The sequence below is a fragment of the Rutilus rutilus genome (assembly GCF_951802725.1).
Source record: "Rutilus rutilus genome assembly, chromosome: 12".
NCBI lineage: Eukaryota > Metazoa > Chordata > Actinopteri > Cypriniformes > Leuciscidae > Rutilus > Rutilus rutilus.
Genome location: NC_140217.1, coordinates 26871734 through 26895430, shown reverse-complemented (window position 1 = coordinate 26895430; position 23697 = coordinate 26871734). Strand labels below are relative to the sequence as shown.

Genomic DNA, 23697 nt, shown 5'->3' with positions numbered 1-23697 from the left:
TATATTCTATAATTTTGGTTTAATGATTACATATGCTCTGCATTTGATTTTGTAGTTATCAACTATACTATTTTACAAAGTTTAAATTAATTTGAAGTATTTAGCATAAATTGATAGTTTACAAAAATTGCCATTGAAAATGGAAAGATACCATTGAAAAATCTATTCCAGGATATATATCTTGCATTGACTGAAGTTTATATTGTATCTTGTATATCTTGTCAGTTGAGTTTGAGTTTAATCTCATGACTTTGAATGCCATCTAATTTCACACTTCTTGACTTTGCAGACCTCATTAATGACTATAAAAGCACTCACGGTGACATTCCCTCAAGCTCTGCCCAGTGGGATCATGCCAGACACGGTTCAAGGAGGGGCCAGAGTCAGGGTCATGCCTCACATTACACACAGTCATGTTCATCAATGCCACAGCCATATGTGCCTCATTCTTCTGGCAGCTGGAGGAAAACATACTCCCTTAACAACAAGACAAACAGGGCCGTTGGGAGTCATGAGTCTCACCCAGCTCTGGACCACCTGAACCAGCCTCCTCACTGCATCGCTACATCTGGAGCCACTGCTACTGGGGAGGATGTTGGACTTGTTGGGAATAACAGTGTTTTATTTAAAAAGTTGACAACAGAACAAACGAAGAGTAAATCTGCAACATATTCGCTCGGTGTCCTAAGTGATACTTCAAAGGAGAGGAAAAGTGACGCCAGTGGAAAAAGGACTGTGCTTATATCTGCAACAGAAAAAAACGATCATGGCTGTTCATCTACCAATGAATTAACTGACTCGACTTTATCATCAGAGCCTGAAAGGAAGATAAAACCCACTTTTAAATCATCCTCAGCTGTGAACAATCCCTCTATCCCTTCAACTGTTAAACTTCCAGCTCAAATTCAAGTCAAACCACACCTCCCCACTGCTGCCATATCCAATAGGACTGTCGTATTGTCATCAGCCAATAAAGATTCTTCTATGGCTTCTTCTACTTCTAACCTTCAGTCTCAGGCTTCATTGAGTCCCACAAAGCGTCTTCAGTCTCAGGCTTCATTGAGTCCCGCAAAGCTCATTCAGTCTCAGGCTTCCTTGAGTCCCACAAAGCTCCTTCAGTCTCAGGCTTCCTTGAGTCCCGCAAAGCTCCTTCAGTCTCAGGCTTCCTTGAGTCCCGCAAAGCCCCAGCTTAAGCTAGACTCAACTCAGACACATATAGCCTCGCCATGCCGTAAGAGATCTCGGTTTACTTGGGTGAAAAACCAAGAGATGGTAAACATAAAAAGCACACCTAAGCCAGTGAATTCTCTCTCCCCAGCCTCTGAATCCTCTCCTGGGACAGCCACTGTCAAAAGAGTCTCCAGCTCCAACAAAAGGGTGTCTCGCAAGCCTTTGTCTCTCTCCCTTGGAGATCCTAAGACCTCAAAGTACACATGGGTGTCTTCATCTTGTTCCCTGTCAACAGCTGGGAAAGCAAACACTTCAACGAAAATGCTACGCAAGCCTCTTTCGCCCAAATCTCTTAAAATCCCTGTAAGAACCTCTCAAGGTGGACTGGAGGGGCCCAAAAAAGAAAAGAGATACGGCACAACCTTGACAACTTCATCCAAAAAATCTAGAGCTGGGGGTGCTACTACATCCCATGCTGGACAAACTAGCCGCTATCGCTGGAAGGCGGCTGGACAAAATGCGACAGCAAATGCATCTAGCTCAACTTCTAGGACTACCCATAAGAGCACAGTGTATCGATGGACCGCTAATAAGAATGCTCAAAAGGGGGAAAAGGGATCTGCTGTGTCCTCAAGCTCAGCCCGCATTAACCCTACTACCACTCCACTGTCAGCTGGTGCCTTCAAGCTCAGGAGCCAAACCAAGATCATCAGAAAATCTGTTAGCAAGTGAGTTCTGCTTTAAGGCCAGTTCACACTGCACCGACAGACGCCAACCAGCGGCAACAGACACATTGTCTGGTTTTGTTGGATCAGTGTTTTGCACTTGTCGGTGTCTGTTGCCATTGGTCGGTGCTTGTTTTTACTGTTTGTCGTGTCGTGAAATATTTGAGGGGGCGTTTACCCTACAGCGTTTTGAACTAAAAACCAAAACCTTTGAATGCGTTTGGCCATTCATTAACACGACAGTTCTGGGACCTGAAAACACAAACTTTTGAAAACGGGTTTCAAAGTGCAAGTTTTCGAAAATTATACCATTAGCCTATACCGTTTCCTTAAACTACAAAATTGCGAAATTGTGAAATCGGAAAAGAGAATTAGTTAAAACTGCATAGTGTTTCTTTACAAAGTGACATCGCCAACTACTGGCCTGGCATGCATACAGCGTTTTTAGTCGTTTTTGCGGATCTGTGTGAATGGGGTTCATTTTGACAACATTGTTGTCTGTATGTGCAAAAACGTAAAGGAAAAACGTTTCCATTTTTAATACATCATTGTTGTTAAAACGTACCCTGAGAAATTACGAACTATGTACCATAATGTACCATAATGTGGGATGTTATGAATAATTTTAGAGATGCACCGATATAAAAATTCTGATGGCCCGATACTATAAATAGATAATTATTTTCATGTTATATCCAATATCTGCTAAATGCTTTATTAAAAATGTTATACTATTTGACTAAATAAATTACAAATAAAACGCTTAAAGGGGCATTCCACCCATTTGAACATTGTTTTTTATTTAAAGTGGGTCATATATGTAGTCGAAATGTAAAATAATTTTTGAATTTGGTGCCTTCGTGACCGAGGAAAGACAAAAAATAACTTCAGGACGCATTTGTATGAAAGACAACAACTCCCACAATGCACAGCTCCGCAAGCCACTCCCACTAATCCAGAAAGCGCACATCTGCCTATAAGAGAAATCACTCTTCCGTCTACAAGGCTAGCTACCACCAGAGCTTGAAATTCATTTCACATTCACACAAAATGTCTAGTTAGTTGGCGAACTCATTAGTGCATTACTCCTCGTTTGTATTTCTTTCGAAAAGGTGAATTATTGCATGGTACCTGGATGTTCAGTCAGAACATATGCGGTGCGAAACTAGGATAGTTCTCAACACAAACGTCCGCGTCCTCGTCTGATTCAGAGATTTTGTCCAGGAGAAATTGTCATCGTTGAAATTCTTTGCCGCAGACGGACTCTATCTCTGTGTTCGTAGTTGCATCTTACAGTCTATGAGTTGCATAGTGAGATCACCGGCGCCACCAGTCCGCCCTAACTCGAGCCAGTCCGGGCTCCTCGTCCGCGGCAGGCAGGTCTTCTGCCTCGGCTGCTCTTCGCTATAATGCGGCTTGTAAAGGTAGCCACAAACACCTGATTCAAGCATCAGACTTCCGAAATCCTCTTCTTCTATATCATATTGAGCACTCTCCTCTGCTATTGTCATTACTTTACATCTGTCTCCACAGCGCCTGTTAGCTTAGCTTCAAACAAGATGGAGGATATTGCTTTCAGTTTCAGTAAAGTCTGATCTGTAATAGGTCTGTAGCGTGAGCGGGTCCCACCCCCTGGGAAAGATGAGGAACTTGTGCTTGTAGTCTTTACAGAAATCCACCCTTTTTACACTTCCTCCAACAATGACGTCAAATGACGATTTTTGCGTCATTGTGGGAGGAAGTGAAAAAGGTAAATAATGGATTTCTCTCGTCTCAGGGGAAAATGAGAGAATGTTGCACGACCATTCAATAGTTTGACTGGTTTTCTAACAATGGACCTCTTAATGCAAATGGGTGGAGTGTCCCTTTAAAAAACTTAAATCACTTGTTTTAAATGCTACAGATGCCATTGCAATGTACAGTATGAACAGCTATTTAACTGTTATTTACTTTATACAATTGAAAAACCTTTTATATAATATACAAATATATAACAAATCTATAAATATTTCATAGGCTGCTCTTTGTGAGTACAGTCTCTATAATTAGAGTTTTTACAAATTCTAAACATAGAAACATTTTGCAACATATTTTATCAAAAAGTGCGGAAACCCTGTGTGTTAAATGACCCCTTTAAAGTCTAAAATGATTATTAGTTGCAAATGTCACAGCTGGTAGCAGTATTGTTCTTAAAATGTCCTCTAGATGGCAGCACATAGTGTTTTAAATTTCTTTTGCACTTCAATTGAACAAACTAAGGATACACTTATTTTTGTATTGACTTTTGTAACATAATAAAAATCATATATTTTTTTAAAGAAATTCTTACAGCATTTAATGCGTGTTTGTCTATATGCAGTCCCTCCTTAGAGAGAAGATACAGCCCTATTGTGCAGACTATAAGGAGCCGGTATTCTTTGTGGAGACGGACACATGCTCAGGTGAAGAGTCCAACCAATGCCAGGCGAGCACAGCCCAAAGTGCTGGTTTCATTTGGCAGACACAAGCTCCGCCGCCTCTCTCTCACCGCCACCTCATTAGGGACCTCAAGATCAGGTCAGTTACTATGACTGCACATTCACAAAATGCTTTGCAACTCTCAAAACGCAATGCAACTTTACCTCTGCCTTTTTAAATGAACAGATTGTTTTTACCCCCTCTGTGACTAATAGGCTTAATTAGTAATTAACGAAAACAATCTCTGGAAAATTAATTATCGCTGCTTTGTTTATATTCCTCTGAGAGGGGTTGAGATGGGCTTTATGTACCCTTGGAAACACAAACCTTCAGCATAGATTAACTGTACACTGGGGGGTACTGTTGTGAAAATAAAGTCTTAAATAGATGATAGCATGGAAATCTTTGCTTCTTCCTGTCCATCTCAGAGACTTGCCTGCACTGTCTATATAAGTGGTACACAGAGTGCCCTCATGTCGCAGTCTGACCATAGAATATAACACATTTTTCAAATTGTTATATTTTTCCATGTTTTTTCTTCTAATTTCTAATATATCCCTATGGATATACCAGGCATTTGCTTACCCTTTTATTGTTCTTACTACTTATGCATTTCTATTGTCTAAAATACACTACTCAACTTTTGCCCAGATTTTGTCATAATTTGCATTCTGGACATGTTCCCTAAAGACAGAGCCAGTCTTCAGATTTTGGGCAGTCTGTATTTGACAAATCTTGCAAGAAAATTGCATAGTATGGTCACAGGCTTGAGTTCTATCCACTATAATTCTGTTCAGTCAGAGGTTATCAAGCACGTCTGATGTTTTGAGCCGATTTTCTAACACATTCATTGCTTTTGTGGCATGTTTCCACGTGAGTTAGAATGAAAAGTCTGGTAGCGTGTGATCCTTAGTTGTTTAATGTATAATGCCCATTTAACTCAAACAATTTACAAAGCCAGGAAGTGTACAAAGCCTAGAGTTTAAAAACTGTTCAGATTTTAAATGTTGTGTAGCATGTTCCTGCCTTTACAGTGAGCATTGGTGGGAACTAGGTAGTACTTGGATGTTCTGATTTGATCAGAGGTGGAAATGGGCTTTGTGAGCCACTATATTATAATTTATGATTAGGCTTGAATATTGCGCATTATTGCTGCAAAATTCACAACTTCTCTACCATTGGTAGCTTTTGAACTGCAAATATCTGGCTTTTAACAGTCTTTAAAACTGTTTAACACATGTGACCGTATTTAGTCTCTGCAGAGTTTTTTCTTTTGTCTGAAATCCCCTAAATAGGGAATATCATGAATTAAGTCTATTGTCTGACCAACAGAGGGCAGCATGATCTCAACAGCCTGATTGGTTTAAAAGGGAGTAGGTTTGGGTGTGATGGCCCGTATCCGCTGGGGATAGGAGGAGTTAATTAATTGCCCAATCGGGCCGTGATGGTGTACATGTGCCGATAGCGGGTAATTTGCAGCGGTGGCTCGCCGTATACGGCTACACTATCAAACCCTGCCAGCGCTCTCGCTCAGTAGATAAAAAGGAGCTAATGCGTAATTATCCCTTTGCAAATTGGATTGTTTTAACGAACTGGAGAATATAAGCCCAACCTGATGGAAAGCAATCACTGTTTTTACAGCCAACTCCACCCCATCCCTATGAAGGCAAACCGACAATCTCACTGTATTCTGTTTCTGCGCACATTAGAGTGTCAGTATCACTGCCTTCCTTTTCTATACCTGTAAATTTGCCTATGTCTCTCTGATATTATTGCCACCAAGGTCTTGAAATAGGAAGTTTTGTCTTGTTCCAATCCAGCCAGGTGATGCATCTTTTTGGTTGGATATGAAGAGAGAGGGGCGAGCGGGAAAGACAGGGCGGGTGATGGAGGGGTTAGCCAGAGGGACTCTGTGCAGGAGATAAGAGTGGCTAATAAAGAGCAAATTGAATTACTAATGAGGAGAAAGAGGGCAGCCGCGTTAAAAACCACCACTAACTGCCTCTCCTCACTGCCATGGCCACTGCCGCGTGACATCTCTTAATTCCTTCTCTGATGAGTGCCCACCACATGTCTCTCTCTCTCTCTCTCTCTCTCTCTCACTCCCTCCCTCTCTATCTGTTTACCGAGGCTGGTTGGTTATCTGTTGGGGGATTTAAAGGGGCATAAACCTAAGTGAGCAGTTAGGAGCGTAATGAATTGCGGGCAGGGGAGAAGCGCCTCGATAATCCCATAAAATAGATAAATGACAGAACACAATAGTGAGGAGATGAGAGGGAGGGAGAAAAGGAGAAGAGAGGAAATGAAGCCGCCTGAAGCGTCTCAACAGAATTTTGGCTTAGGACTCTTGAGGGTTCATACACAAATAAGGGCAACTTAGTGTGCACTGATTTGTCTTCACTCCCTACAGAACAGCTTCATATATTTGTGGATACATTTACATCCTTAGTTATAGGGTCTTCCCATGGTTTGCTGTGGCTATTAGGGATGCTCCGAAATTTTGGCCACCGAAAATTGCATTTTTGGTTTTTGGCCGAAAGAGAAAAAAGGCCAAACCAGCACCTATATACCAGCATTTTTGGTAACTTTGCAAGCGGCACCACTTCTGAAGATGCACAAAATAAAATTCCACAGGAAGTGGTGAAGTCAAGCAGTGTGACACACAGATCGTTAACGGTGGGTCCTTGTGGTAATTACAGTATGTGGAAATCCAAACGCTCATCATCTATCAACCTCAAATATGGCTTATCATTTGAAACTTTTAAGTAGTAGCAACTTTACGTGGCCGCTCACTCTAACGTTAACCTAGATTAATGTGCGCTATTATTAGGCGCATATCCAAGTGTTGGTGTGGAGTGTGTAAGCTGAAGTATAGCGTGCTGACTGCAAGACATCGAGGCATTAATTAAATATTAATTTAATTAATAATCTATATTAATTAAATGAATATAGATGTGCTATTAGTCAACTAATGGCTTAAATGAATGACTACTAGTCAACTAGAAAACTAGAGCCCTAGTTAAATCTGATTCTACCAATCAACTAAATGAAGAATAATATATTGATATTTAATATTATTTTAATATATTTTGTCCAATATTGGTGTGTTACTTTAAATAAAACTGTGGTTATTTTAATTTATTGGCTTGTATTTAAAAAAAAATTCAGATTCAGTAAGAATATTGAATTTAATTAAAAAGTTGAATAATAATAATAATAATAATAATACAAATACAAAAATAAAATAAAAAATAATGTAAAGTAAGAAATTCAGTTTCAGGATTTTCGGTTTCAGTTTTGACCCAGAATTTTCATTTCGGTGCATCCCTAGTGGCTACATATCGTCCTATACCGTTTTTCAGGTTTTCACAAACAACTGTTTCACTCACATCTTGATTTTTTTTTTTTTATTAGATTTTTTAATTAAACAACCAAAACCTGTTTGTTTGCTAACTAAACATTTCATAGGATCTATGGATATGTAAGTTATGTAGATTCACTGACGGTAAACAACGTGGAATGGACATTTTGAGTTTGTTTTGTACTATTTTTCTTTAACAAACATTTTTGACATACATGAAATTAGTCAATTATTCATGTACACTACCATTCAAAAGGTTAAGATCTGTAAGAATTTTTTTTTCAAAACAGTAAACACATTTATTATGTTACAAAATATTTCCATTTACAATAAATGCTGTTCTTTCAAATTCATACAATAATCCTGTAAAACAGAACAACGGGTTTCAACATTGATAATAATAAATGTTTCATATTAGAAAATCAGCTTATTCGATTTTTTTTTTCAGACGGATCATGTGACGCGATAGACAGCCTGAAAAAATCCAGAATCCTGGTTTTAGTATTTATTTTCGTTTTTACTTAATTATTATTAAATAGTAAAAAAAAAAAACCCTGTAATAATTTTTTATATTGCATAGAGCATTATATTGGTAATGTGCAATGTGGTGTACATATCTGAGTGTGGCTTCAGATCTCCTCCTCATGCGTGTTTGTGTAGGCAGCCTCTCCATGTGTTAAAGCGATTAACTTCAGGGAGAGTTGCTGTGGCTTTATTTGGTAGGATGTATACACCCCCACCCTACCCCTTCCATTCCACACACTCAAATACACACTGTTCAGGTCAAAGTTTTAACATCTCTGCAAATGATTGGGATTTTAATGTGTAAATCAGAGGGCAGTGTGTGTCTTGTTCAGGTGGCAATCTCAGGTATACATTGCATGCACATGCTGACCTGCTTAAGCTTCGATATGGAAGGTTTACGATTAAGTTATGATTTAGTTGGACACATCGCTCTTCTCGTAAATGCATACTGGCATAGTCATGTTACCTCAATTCCACAAACGTGCCTATATTCACACCTTAGCCCTGACCACCTCCAGGGGTCCTATTACAAAATTTGCACCTTTTTATTTAACTATAAATCACTTGTCCGGTCTTTCACAGCTCTGCTCTCACTGACATTTCACACTCTTTCTGTTGGTGCCGTCCCTCACCATCTCATGTAAAGTTTACATGCATGCAGGCGGTGGCCACACATGCAAATGTCAACAGCGCCTAAATATAGGCTTGTAACCTTAATCTTTTAGGTTTTACCTAGTTTTTGTATTTTTGTAAAAAAAAGAGCAATGCAGGATTTATGATCTGTGATCATATCACGTCATTTCAATTTGGAGGAGGTGTGCTGAGGCATTTTAATTTATGCATAGCTGTAGCCTAATTTATAGGGTCCCTACACAGTGTTCATTCCTACCTATACAACAAGCAAGGAATATCTATAGAAGTTCAGGTCATTCGACAAAATTTGTTTTGTCTCATAAGCATGTATTATGTTCGTTGTAAAGTGCGGCGTAAGTAAGGTAATGTTTTACATAGGGTTTGTGTATATGTTGATCCTGTCTCATTTATTTTTTCCCCCGATTTTTATCCTCATGCATTACATTTTGTCACTTTATAGGCAAATAGTATCATTTCCATTGATTAACGCAATGCTTTACACCTCATTGCACAACTGCACACTCAGTCAACGTTAAAAAACGTGCACATGCCTGGCAACCGGGATTTTGCAATTGGGGGAACCCTAACATATGGCAAGCTATCACATGACCCATTGAAAAAAAAAAAAAAAATGTATGGTAGATTTTTAAGAAGTCTCTTATGCTCACCAGGGCTGCATTTATTTGATTTTAATACAGTAAAAACAGTAATAGTGTGAAATATTATTCCAATTTAAAATAACTATTTTAATTTATTTAAAAAATGTAATTGATTCCTGTGATGTAAAAGCTTAATTTTCAGCAGATACAAATACAAATTATTACAGATATTACTAAATTACATACAGATTCTTTGATTATTAAAAAGTTCAAAAGAACAATGAATATTTGACATAGTAATGTTTTTTAACATTTTACAGACCCATACATATAAAGTGAGTGAGTGGGTGAGTGGGCGAGTGAGTGGGTATGAATGGATAGCCCCTCTCCCTCCCCCTCTCCCTCTCCCTCTCCCTCTCCCCACTCTATATATATATATAAATTTTTTTTTTTTAAGCACTAGCGCTGGAATGTCGTTTTGTATTATCCCAGCCCAATTAAACCCCCTGCTGGCAATCATACACAGATTGTAAATTTTTGAGGTGACAGCCAGTGCGTCAGTCTCCACTTGCCCTTAAGCGTTCGTTCCTTATGTGGTTTGTTTGTTTATTTTAGTGTGTTTTTTTGCATCACTCACTAGTTCACACTTCCTTTAGTTTCTGCCACTTTTTTTCACACCACTGCTGCTCCCTCATCTGCTGGATCTCATTCCCAGCTCTCCCACACCTCCCGTTCTTACATGTGTCTCTTCCATATTGAGTAAGCATCCCAGCTCCAGTCCTGTAATACATACCCTGTTTATGACAAATGTGTGTCAGCCGGCCCTGGTTTACTTGATCCACATGCCCTCCTGATCCTAGGTTAGCGCTGCGATTAAAAAAGCAGGAAACCTACTGTGGAACTCTGCGGTATTTGTATACTGTTAGCTGTGGATATGCGGTTGCATTGCAGTTGTATGGATACAACTTTGTGTGTGTGCACAGGGTGAAAGCGAATAGGGAAGAAAGAAGCACACATAAAAGCAAGTATAATGTGAATGGTGGATGAATCTGAGTGCAAAAAGAAATAGTAGTTATTTTTGAGGGCCTTCATAGTGTCCTAACTTCTCTCAACTGTCACCCGAGAGATATTTGCTCTGAATACCATAATGCCACAGTGGTTTCATCAACTGCATCAGTCACGCTTGCACTCGCACACCGTCGACCCTCAGTCTCTGGGATGAACATTCTGCTCATTCCACCTCACTTTCTCAGGCCCTGCATGTCAAGCAGATGGGCCAACTTGCACTTTAATGGTTGTAATCTCTTCCCTTCACCAGTGTCCACTGAATAAACATCCAACTACTCAAATTTGCGCTCTATACGGGTCCTGGCACGCACACACCAACCTGCTCGTAATGTATCCAGCAGGCCTGTCTTTGGGAGGACCACCCACCACCTGTTAACAGCTATTGTGTGTGTGTGTGTGTGTGTGTGCGGATTTTCTGCAGTATATCTCAACTTGTCTGTCCCTCAGCTGTCTGTTGTCAGTTTTTCTCTGTCTGCTTGTTGTTGGTACAATTGCTAATAACTTTCACCATGTTCTCTACATCTACATTCATATTTAAAAGGTGTCACCCCCACAGTCCAAGATTTTACAACTAAGTTAGAAAGGCAATTTTTGAGGCCACTGACACATTAACACTAAAAGTGCAGTACTGGCTCTCTGAACACACAGGTTGTATTTACACTACAAGCTTAATGTGGAGTTCAGTTTTTATTTTGGTATTTTTTCGGTTGTTTATATTCACTTAAGACTTAACCGACTGTGTTTGTATTAATGACAAACACTAGACTGTCAGTCAGCCTTTAACACGAACTCCACCATACATTACCATTCAAAAGTTTGGGATCAGTAAGATTTTTTTTTTTTTTTTTTAAGAAATTAATGAATTCGAGCTATTAAGGGCACATTAAAATGATCAAAAGTGGCAGAAATATAAAACCGTTATTTTAAGTTGTGATAATATTTCACACTATTACTGCTTTTAACTATTTTTTATCAAATAAATGCAGCTTTGGTGAGCAAGAGACTTTATTAAAAAATATTTAAACAACCCCCAAAACTTTGAATAGCACTGTCCATATGATTTATTTGATTAATTCTTTTGTAGATTTTTTGTTAAACTTCATGCATTCATTTTCTTTAATGCATGTGTGCTGATTGACATCTCATACATTATTACTATGTTTTAGACATGCACAGATGCAAAAAAAAAAGTAATTTACAGTGGATATTAATTCATTATAAATCTAAATCTTAAGTTAAAATATATTTTAAGATATTCAAAAATCAGAAGGAGGAAATTGGTTGATCATGTTATTGTGGCAATGGGCATCATAGAGCACAGAAAATATTTTAGCATGGTAGCTTCTCTATATAAATAGATGTTTACAAATCATTTGGTCAGAATGTAGTAGCATAGCACAGCAACACCCAGTATACAACCACAGGACAACGGATCAACCTCAAACTGTTTAACCAAAAGACCTCTGTGCTCGACATGGATTCCCAGTGTGTAATGCGTGTACAGTCACTGACAGACGTAGAGAGACATTATCCAGTGCTCTTGTGCCTTGCTCCTCTCCTCTGTGGTGGCGGGGCTCCAGGCTTCTGGCTGCTCTCTTGTCAAACTGTCAGCTGGCCATAATTAAAGCTTCTCACGGTTCGGCCTTGCGTGACACACCCAGGCAGCAACGCAACTAACAGCCACCTGCCAGGCACACCCGTCCCCTGCACTTATGTGTAAACTGCATGTGAGCACCTGCAGATTAAGTGGAACTTTGAGATGAGCGTCTAATATAAGCTTACATGGGAAATGTATAAGGACAAACAGAAATAGAAATTGTGTTTATTGTCAGAGTGGAACTGGTTTTGTGTTTGTGCGGTAAAGGGTTGGTGTGTGAGATCATTTGTTGAGTGTTTGTGCCAGTAGTTGAAGGCTAAGTGATGAAAAGTGTAATCTAAACTCCAGTGAAACGGGACACTGCGCTTACAGTCTTTCCTTCCCTGTTTTGGGGGTAAATGTTTTCTTGGTATCCCGAGGGGTCTCCAGTAACCCAAGGGACAGAATAAATCACAAACCTTAAACAGGACATGACTGCTAATTTTTAAGAACATACACGCCATTTCTGCCTCCAACACATGCATTGTGTGGGTATGTGTCCAGGTTCTTGGGACTTAAAACATGCTTGTTTGTATGATTTATTTGTGAAGTGTCAGTCCAAATATAGCTTTACGTGACTAATTAATGTTGACACAAGTGATTGTCATCATCTAGTTTCTGTGGCGATGATACCTAATTGCTGTATATCAATTACCATGTCCAGTAATCGCCAATAATAATTATGATTAAAATAAGCTAAATATAATTAGTTCTTAATTGTAATAAAATGCATGTATATACAGTTGTAGCCCAAACAACACACACATATTATAAAATATTATATATATTTAAAAACAAAATGTGTGTGTGTGTGTATATATATATGTATATATTATGTGTATATATATATATGTATATATTATTTTAAATTGTATATATTTCACAATATTACTGTTTTTACTGTATTATTGATTAAATAAATGCTGCCTTGGTGAGGATAAGAGACTTCTTTCAAAAACATAAACAAATTGAAATGTTTCCAAACTTTTGACAGGTGCTGTATAAAAAATATAATATTTATAATAATGACGATAATTATAATAATGTGTATATTGTTTTATTTGCAAACTTTTTTGCACTAATATTTTGACCAAACTGCCCCCTTTGCTGTTATTTAAGTGTACTTTTTGTAGCACAACATTTGTTTTAAGACCATGGCAAGTTTCCTACAAATGGCACGTTATAATATTACCTCTTGCCCAAGCCCTTTAAGTTTCCCTTTTCCAGTAATCTGATCTTAGCAGTCCCTCCCATGCACCCTTCATCTGTCCACACGGTGTGAAGTGTTACCATAATAATCACAGTAAATTGGTATTACGTAGGAGGCAGACTCTGCAGTCTAAGGCCAGCCAAACACATCTATAATGAGGCTTTTTGGCCCTCTCTGAGAGTGGATAGGATTGGAGTGGGTCAAGCTCATGGGGTTAAAGGTCTTCTAATGGTAGGTGTCACAGAAAAAAGACCTAGAGATTAAAGGCCCGGGTAAACTTCTTTCTCCGGGTTCCTCTCCGTCAAAGTATAGTCCTTTGACTGTGAGCGCAAACTGATTTCTGATCTATTATTCAAGCGCCCAAGTCTCTACTTTGAGCTGTTAAACTCTTAAAGTTGACCTATGATTTTTTTATTTTGGTATGTTGTCACACTGTGTTGAAATTTACAAGAAAACAACTTGGCCATTGTTTTAGGATTGAGAATATCAGTGTTATTATTTATAAAAACTATTCGCTTCTGTACAAATTAACAATGCAACAAAAGGCTGGAATACACAACTTGACTTTTGCCCAGATTTTCTCCTTGATTTGCAGTCTAAACAAATTGATGCTAGTTGCCGAATGTCAGACCTAGTCTGTAGATTTTGGGCAGTCAGAGATGACCGTTTTCACAAAAAAATAAATAAAATAAATCACGATGTCTAAAGGACACCGTTTAGCTTCAGACTGTGATTGCATCCAGTCGGAGGATATCAAACATGTTTGATATTTTGAACTGATCTTTGAACACATTTTTATTTGTCATGCTTCACCTACCAATGAAGCATGTTTCTGCGTGGATTTGTTATATTCGGAACAACTCGAAAGTCAACCATTTATAAAGTGTATGAAGCCTAGTGGTTTCAAATCTGTTAAAAGTTTAGAAGTTGTGTAGTGTATTCCAACCTTGAGTTTTTCAACTTGTTTCATAGCCAAGGTTATGGACTCATAATATCTACTTTTTTGCAGATCTATAAAAAAATCTCAGATCTATAAGTAAAATCATTAGTTCATTTATATGATATGAGAGATGACTGATGAAAGACAGGTGTATGAAGAAAGAAGAGGAAGTGTAAGAATTAAGTGGACTGATTAATATCCATTTATATTTTCGGCTGTGGTTATGTGAGCCCACATATGTTCATATCATTTTTAGTAACCATATCCGAGAACAGTTTCAACACATCGCAGTCAATTACAGGTCTTGCAGGCAAAGTATAGCCATTTACACCACCTTCTCTGATGCAGTCTCGCTCGGTTTTTGGCCTTTGATCTGCCTTGTTCATTCTGTCCAAGTTGCAAGTGACCAAGTTGCCAAGTTACTTCACAAGTTGCTAATTACAAACCCAGAAGCCCATGTAAATGTGACTCTTAAAGCTGTGACTCTTAAACTGTGACTCTGAAGTGTCAATTTCTGTGCTACTAGTGACCAAACTAAATTGCAAAAAAAATTATTTGTTTGTTTTTAAACCTATAACCACTGGCCACTTTCACACAGCTGCAGAATATGGTTGTCAGTCCTGTATTTGAGTCCTTAATACGGTTAGGTTCACACACAGTTCAGCAATTACGGGTATGACAACCACACAGCGCATTCTGTAACCAAACTCATGAGTCACAGATGTAAATTTTCAGGACTCACAACCATATTCTCGGAAAACATGTGCTGTGTGAATGGAACCGGACTGGATAACTAGTTGTTTGTCCCGTCATACAGTGCAAGAGAGCTGCTCTGTGCACAAACACGTGTTTACCATGTGTTGTGAGTTTTCGTGTGTGGTTTCTTACAGTGATGGAGATATCAGCTGTGTGTCATCTGAATTCACTGTTTTGCACCAGAGTGGCTCCCGTCATTTGTGTGTTCTATGTAGCCTGGGTTTCCCCATGCTGCCTTGCGCGCAGCGCGATTTTATTCACGCTGCTAGGCAGCCTGGACACCATGGACCAGATTTTCCCCTCAAAAAGGGAACCAATCACAGAACGGGGAGGGAGCAGCAAGACGATGACGACGTCTATGCGACACACCGAAGCAGTTGGTTTATATCTATGGATCCAACATGGCAGCAGACGCGAAGTTACCTTTCGATGCAGCCTTAGATAGTGTTCTAAGTAGTTTAGTCGCTGAACGCCATCGTGTACACATAAATCTCTGACCCATTGTCTTCTTCCTCGTCGAATTTCTGTCACTCTACATACGTCACCTGGTATAATTGAAACGATTGGCTATGAGCTACGTACAGGCGCATTTGATAGACATTCGTAGCGTCCAATAAACGGCTCTGGGCATTCGTAAACCACGCCTCAAATACGAGAAAATGAACATGTGGTTCCCAGACCATGTCTCAATGAGACGAGGTCTGACGTTAGCCAGGCTATGTTCTATGCGCGAGCGGCGTGAAAAGACTCCCGGTGTAGTGACAAATTGGGTCCCCCCTGAAATCGGGTCTCCTTTAGGACCCCAAGCGATCCCATTGGTTTAAATTGCTTTTAACTTTTTGTTTTAACTATTTAATAATGACCATTTATGTCTGTATTAATTAGCTTATACTAGCATAGCATACAGATAAGCGATTAGCCTGATAGCTTAGTTTATACACGCATTTGCACTTACCTTAGATATATTCTCAATCATCTTTAATGTAATCGTGTTAAATTAAGTGTTAAATGTCCAAATATTTCAGTTGTAAATAAAAAAATTGTTCAATTTTTAACATAATAGGCTATTATTATTATTATTATTATTATTATTATTGTTTATTAATTAACTGTTAAGCAATTACGTTAAATTGGTTTTATTATGCACTAATGTGTTTTCGTACGCATTATTTAGTAAGCTATGCATATTTTAAATTAATATAATTTGTATATACCTAGGAAAATCATTAACTGACAGTTTGGGGAGACCCGATTTCGAGGGAGGACCCGATTTTGCATGACTCCGGTTAATAAATTTTTTATCACTGAACTTGGACTCTTGTCGTATCAAAAGTGTCGTATATGGACGTCGCCATAATTGATATTACTTTGGCCACTGTCACTATGGTTACTAAGAAAATACGGACTTGACTCCCATTACACGTTCATACAGACAGTTTTCGAGACGCTATACTGTAAATTGCTGTTTGAATGGGACATTTCGAGACTCCCAATCCCCCAAACTGAAAATGTGAATGTAGTTAATATTAATTATAAAGTCAATATGTAGTTAATAATGGATTTCTCTTTTTTTTACGCATTTATATTGCATTCTTTGTTGCACACTACTGTTCAGAAGTTTCGGGTCAGTATTTTATTTTTTTATTTAAAAAAAGTTAGTACTTTTATTCAACAAGGATGCATTACATGCATTAAATTGGTCAAAAGTGAATGTAAAGCAATTTAAAATGTTAGAGAAGATTTATTTTTCAAATAAATTATATTCTTTTGAACTTGAAAATGTTAACTATTTTCAAACACTGATAATAAGAAATGTTTCTTGAGCACCACATCAACATTTAGAATGATTTCTGAAGGATCATGTGACACTGAAGACTGGAGTAGTGACTGATGATAATTCAGCTTTGTCATCACAGGAATAAATTACATTTTAAAATGTATTAAAATAGAAAATAGTTATTTCAAATTGTAATACTATTTCACAGTATTACTGTTTTGACTGTATTTTTGATCAAATAAATGCAGCCTTGTTAAATAAGTGACTTTTTTCAAAAACATTATCTGAAAATCAAAAATCTTACTGACCCCAATTGTTTGAATGGTAGTGTCCATATACATAGGATTGTGTTCCCCCAATGCAAAATATTATATGTACTTCCATTCCACAGTGTGTGAAGAGGGTGATTGACTTGTTTACCATAAACAAACTTGACCCTGTGGCTCTAAGAATCTTCTAGAATTGCTTCATTTCACTGCACATATGAATTACATGGTTTGTGGAAAAGAAAAATCTAAACAATCAATAGGGGATGTCAATAAAACAACCGCAGTTCAATTCAACTGGAGCTTGTGTTACTCTCAACGCCCTCCATATGCTTGAATCAACTTCTGTGACCATAGGCTAATGGTATATTTTTATCCCTTCCTCTCCCTCTATCTTTCCTTCTTTATGACGGAGTGATGAAATTCTCCTAATTAACTGGCTGGCTGTAGCTGCCAGTAAAGCTATCCAGGGGCTAGAGTACACACATACCTCCCAAACCCACAGTCCGCTACACCTGGCCCACGGCCCATGACGGAGGGGTGAACTGGGAAACCCGACCCTAATCACTCTCAACTTTCCAGTGGCCCAGACATCGGAGCTCACGCTCTATTCTGGGCTTGAGAAATAAGCCAGCAAACCATGCAGGCATCCCTTCATTCGCCTTTCTCTATCCCTGCTGTTCTTAGTGTCTGACCCGACCCGTTTTCTGTCTGTAATTCCGCTTTTTTTCTTCGTGATGGTTTTCTTTTGCACAGTCCTAAGTTTCGCTCCATCACATCCCCTTTCTATGCCCCCCCTCACTTGGTCTCAATCTTTATTTTGCTCTCAGGGGAGTAGTTAAGTACCTTCAGACCTCTTAGAGACTCCTGGCCACGATTGGCATGCAAGTTCCATGGCTCAACATCCCCTATCCAAGTAAGCTCCGTAAACCCTGCGTGCACACACACACACACACACACACACACACACACACACACACACACACACACACACACACACACACACACACACACACACACACACACACACACACACACACACACACACACACACACACACACACACACACACACACACACACACACACACACACACAGACAGAGAGAGAGAGAGAGACTACACCAACAAGCTATCTCAGCCATCCTCACAGGTGGTTGTCCAAATTTAAAACCGCAAGCTGTGTGTGTGCGCGTTATCCTGGGAAATGTGTGGGAGCTTGTTTAACACACAAAGCTCACAGACTGATAGACAGATGAAATCTGGGAAGCGAGTGATATGTCAATGGAAGCCCCCTCAGCTTTCTCTTTCACTTTCTATTCATCCAAATTTTTATTTTTGCTTTCTTTTTTTCCTGATTTTAAACTTCTGTATCAGTTTTGTAAATTGTAATAATTGTAATTATGCAGTGCTTTTTAACATGTTTTGCTTCAGGTTCAGATTTTCTGTAGGGCATCAAAGGATGTACCAAAACCGCAATAAAATTGTTTATTGTATACTATTAATCATTATTTTAATGAATTAAACATTTTTGTTTTATTTTGCTAATTTATTACCATTAATTTATACGTACAATAGAAATATTACAAAATACTAAATTAATATCAGGTCAACACTGGCTTGTAGTCAGATTAACCAGTTTTGACTTCTAAAGATCTTGAATTTTGTTTCTATTTTATTTTATTTTATTTTATTTTATTTTATTTTGTTTTGCACACCCACACACCCACACACCCACACACCCACACACACACACACACACACACACACACACACATTTTTTTACATCTATTTTTGTGAGGACATTCATTGACACAATGCAATCTCTAGCTCCTTACCCTAACCCTACCCATCACAACTAAGTGCCTAAGCTGAACCCTTACCCTAAACCTACCCTTAACGTAATAACCTTATCCCTAAAACCAAAGTCTTGAGCCTAAATGTCCTAACTTTACTCACGTTGTCCTCACTCTGATAGTCTAATACTCAAACCAGTTGTCACAAAGATAGTTGTACAAGTACACTGTAGTGTGTGCAAGTAAAATCAATACACTAGGAATTAACTACTCTTTTAGATACCAAGTATGAATGTTATACCTACATATTATTCTATAAAATTTTCTAAGACCATGAGTACACAAGTACAGTCTGGAGCCTCACTAAAACCGAATGCGGTTCTCAACTGGAGGGCCACGACCCAAAAATACTAACCACATAATTAAGCATAGGATATAAATAAACCGGCTTATTAACTAAAAATTAAATAAATACTTAAAAATCCTTTGAATTTGTTTGTGTGTGTGCGCGCACACTTTTTCTGTGTGAGTCTCCATTTAATTATGGATGATTGTTTGTGTTTGTCTGTCAGCCTGCACTGTTGTTAAAGGACTTTAAGATAACTGCTAATTCCACTCCTGCAGTATCGATCTGCTGGGTATAGTTTTATAGGCTCCCACTCAAGCTACATAATTAATGCTTAACGTATTCAATTAGTAAGCTTTGCTCTGAACTGAGAGAGTAATTGAGTCCAGTCTAGCAGGAAGGGCATATTACAGTATGTGTTTGTGTAATTATTTTTTTTTGCCTTGAATTGGAGTCTTCATGTCGATGGGATGGAGGTTTGAGTCGGACATATATCATGTCCTGATTCCATTGCCTTCATCTCCTTACCACTTTTTTTAAAGGCAAACTCTGTGCTAGAGATTTTGCCACTATAATGTAGCTCATCTATTAGTTTTATTCCCACTGGTGAAATCATTGCACCTGTCTCAGGACATGATTCCAGCTGCTATTTCTGCACCTGTATCAGTTCGCCGCACACCATCCAGACATCGGCACAGACTAGGTCAGGGAAATCTGCCAAAACAATTGCAGATCCTCTTTCATTTCTCTGAGTGTTCCAGAGTTAGTTAGTTATCCATTTCTTTTTATGCTCACTGTCTCCATGCTGCACTTTAAATGACCCACTACATTCAGCCTTGTTTTAGGTGTTGATTTTCCTATTTTTTATGTCCTTTCTCATCTTTTGAAATGAATCAAACTCATCATACTATGAGTATGATTAATCTCATACTCATCATACTATAGCTGGCACTTCTCTTTCAACACGAAAACACTATGTATTGTGTTGTTCTATTATATCCAGTATTACCAAGTATGAAAGAACTTTTGTATCAAGGTGTGAAAGATCTTTTTTGATCATTACTAATCATCACCTGCAGAGGGAGCTCTTTTACAAGGGCCCATTGGTCATTTAAACCAGTTGATGATTTGGTCAGTACATACTGAAAGATTGAAGCTTCATCTGTTGTACCCGTTTAGTAAATTTGTCTTCTGAAGTAACTTATTAATTGTTCGCAAACACGTTTCTTGACTATGATTCTTGAGACATGGGACAAATATGTCCCAGAGTGGCAGTGTGAATGACAATAGTTTGTCTGTGTCTGGCTGAGAATATGGTCGGGGGTCTTTCCCACACCTGTGCACTAAGAGCGTTCCTCTCCGTTGACAGGAATCGCATATCTCACACACTCATGCACCATCCAAATAAAGAATCTCGGTTATTAGAGGAAGACATGAAGCACACTGACCACATGTGAATTTAAAGATTGTGATCTAAAGATAGTCTTTGTCACTTTTTAAAATATATTGGTGTCTCTCATATAATAAAGTTTACTCATATATATATATATATATATGAGTTCCTTTAAAATGAAGGAATAGTTCATCCCAAAAAAATAGAATTCTGTCTTGTTGTTCCAAACCTGCATCGTTTTTTTTTTTGTTTTAGTTTTTTCTTTGATGGAACACAAAAATTTAAACAGCCATGGTCAGCGTGAAGATCTGCCTGAATATTCTTCAAAATATCTTATTTTTATTTTTTTCAGAAAAAAGAAAGCCATACAGATTTTGAGGAACATCACAATAAGTATGTAAATTGTGGTAAATAATGACATTTTTGGGTAAACTTCTTTTAATGTAGAAACCAATTGCACAGAGAAACCAAACCAGTTGCTTTTACAGGTTGTGATTGTCTAATTTACTATGAGAAGGAATTCCATAACATATGTGGATTAAATGATAAGAAACCATAACCTTTTTTTGTGTGTGTGTGTGTGTGTTCTGGTGTGACACAGTTATATGTGGTTTTGCACATCATGCTGTGTGTTATAGTATGTGTGCATTTGTTGTTCGTTTCCTCTGTGAGCAGCACCAAAGTACAGAGATAGGGAGAGAGAGGAGCTGGATGGTATTGATCAGGGCCAGTTCATTTTCTGTTGTCCCCGGTGAGTTGCTCTGTGGGAAATAGCTAGTTTGTCTCCTGTCAGGATGGCTGTAGAGCGACCTGGGTTTCAGCCTGGTTAGTGATAGTCACTTATCTGGTCAGGCTTTGCAAATATACTGTCTGTGAGCTACTGCTAATAACTTCACACACATCACTCATTATATATGAATTTACTTCATTTCTATAAATCATATCAATCTTTAACAGATGCACAATAATGCTGGTCATATTCTTAACAAGAAACGTCAGCCAGAACAGTGTATTGTGTGAAGAAACCTCTATTATTTCTTTTAGATTAGCATTGAGACACCATCACAGTAATCTTCAGAAATATAATGTAAAAGACTACTTAAATCTATGTATATTGTATATGTTGTGTTGTGTACATGGTTCTGCTATCAAGCTGGCAAATGGTACACCATTGATCAGTTCAGTATGGTATATTATTGCCTGACACAAACTGATTTATTCACAATTTTGGGGCCATCTGTATATTTAATAAGTGACAGCAGATCCCATGTGGAAGAGTCACGCTTTTAGGGACAGTGGGCGGCGTTATATTGATTGTGTGTAGTGGTGAATCGGTCCTAAACACTAGTGGCTTCAGTGATTTAAATGTTTTGCGTTTTCCTTTCCTCACACCACTGCTGTGCTTTATATTGTTACACTGTCCAATTCCTTTTTTCATTCTTTATTATGCATACAAATATTTTTTTTATCAAATGAAGCTTTTAATTTACATTTTTCAATATATTTTTGTTGTTGAGTTTTGTGTGTGTGAGAGGTTAATACAGCATTAGTTAATATTATATTTGAGCGGTTTAATAAATATAGTCAGGCAGGCTGTCTCATTATAAGTCCTGTGGCATGCAACCGTCACCCAATCTAATGTTGCACAAGTCATGGCCTTTTCACATGGAACACTGCCCGCAGATTTTAAGAAACCATTGAGAGAAACACAATTTATGATCATCTTTTACAACAGGACTAGACAGACAACTGTGCAGGTATGAGTATTGGAGGGGATATCTAATAGAAATATTATTTTGCTGCATGCTGCATATTGAGTTAAAGTGTTAAAGACAGTTGTTAACTGATTGTGTGATATGTAATAAGATATTTTTATGGTCTAAACGATAGTGTTCCTTAATGCAGCTCTGCGGTTAGTGTTAGTGAATACCACCTGGCCTATTTTTAAGCTGCACTGATTTGTCCCTCTCCCTGCCCTGCCAGGGCACTTGTCATGTCCCGGATCCCCTTTCATGGCATTCTCCACTTAACGAGTTTGTGGATTTTAATGACCAAAGTTTGAGGTGAAGCCTCTGGACACTGTCACTCTTTTTTGCTCCCTCCCTTTCCTTTTGCCTTCACCCTAATGAAAAAGTTGTAGATTTTGTCATTGCTTGGCACAGATCCCATGCCTGGTTGGTATCCTGGTGCTAGATCTGGTAGTAACTCCTCCCGAATGACACGTCTGAGGTTAGCTGTGCAGATAAACTGAAGGTCAGTGGCTTACCCTTTTTCAATGCCCTTGCTGTTGTCCTGGTGACATTGAGGGCAGCTGCTCCAGCGGTTTGGTGCCCTCCTCTCTACCCACTCTGAACAGATGCCTGTTCCCCTTCGTGCCAGCCTTACCCAGAGGGACCAATTAAAGCTACAGCAGCTGCTGGCATCAATGCCAGTTAGAGCGGAAGGAGGAGTGTGAATTGATGATGAGATGTGAAGGGACTTGAGACGAGAGGGACAATAACACGTCCAGTACTTTCTGTCTTCTTAACACCTGCTTGACACTGAAAGGTCCAGGTGTAAAGACAGGTCTTTGCACTCACCAAACCTGGCAGTCCACCACTGACCTTTCCCCTGTGATCCTATATATATATATATATATATATATATATATATATATATATATATATATATATAGGGTTTGAAATTAACACCCGCCAAATGCGGGTAAAAATCAACTGTGGCGGGTAACGCTGTCAAATCACTAGACAAGTTGGTGTGTTTACTCACTTTGCTGGGGAAGTTCGTGTAAGCCAAATCTGCTCAGATTTAGCGCAAATACTCAACTTGTGAGTCATCATGATATAGTAAATACAGCATATTGCGCAGAATCTGTGAATATCTGGCTTACTTGAACATGCACGTCACTACGCAACAAATAATGGCGCGCTTGTTCATTTTCATTAAAGCAATAGTTAAGATTAAAAAGCATTTGGTTAACAGAAAAGACATTGTTATTTTCCAACATCCTACATTTTTTTGATATTCTTTGTACTGTATTGATC

The 23697-nt window shown here is 38.5% G+C and overlaps 1 protein-coding gene across 1 annotated transcript in view; it reads left to right on the top strand.

Moving 5' to 3' along the window:
* The window catches only part of zc3h3 (zinc finger CCCH-type containing 3), a 75613-nt gene that overhangs the window by 716 nt on the left and 51200 nt on the right, over nt 1-23697 (top strand). Inside the window, exons 2-3 of the mRNA XM_084426896.1 lie at nt 290-1898; nt 4255-4451. Coding sequence (XP_084283022.1) covers nt 290-1898; nt 4255-4451 — 1806 coding nt within the window. The remainder of the gene's footprint in view (nt 1-289; nt 1899-4254; nt 4452-23697) is intronic.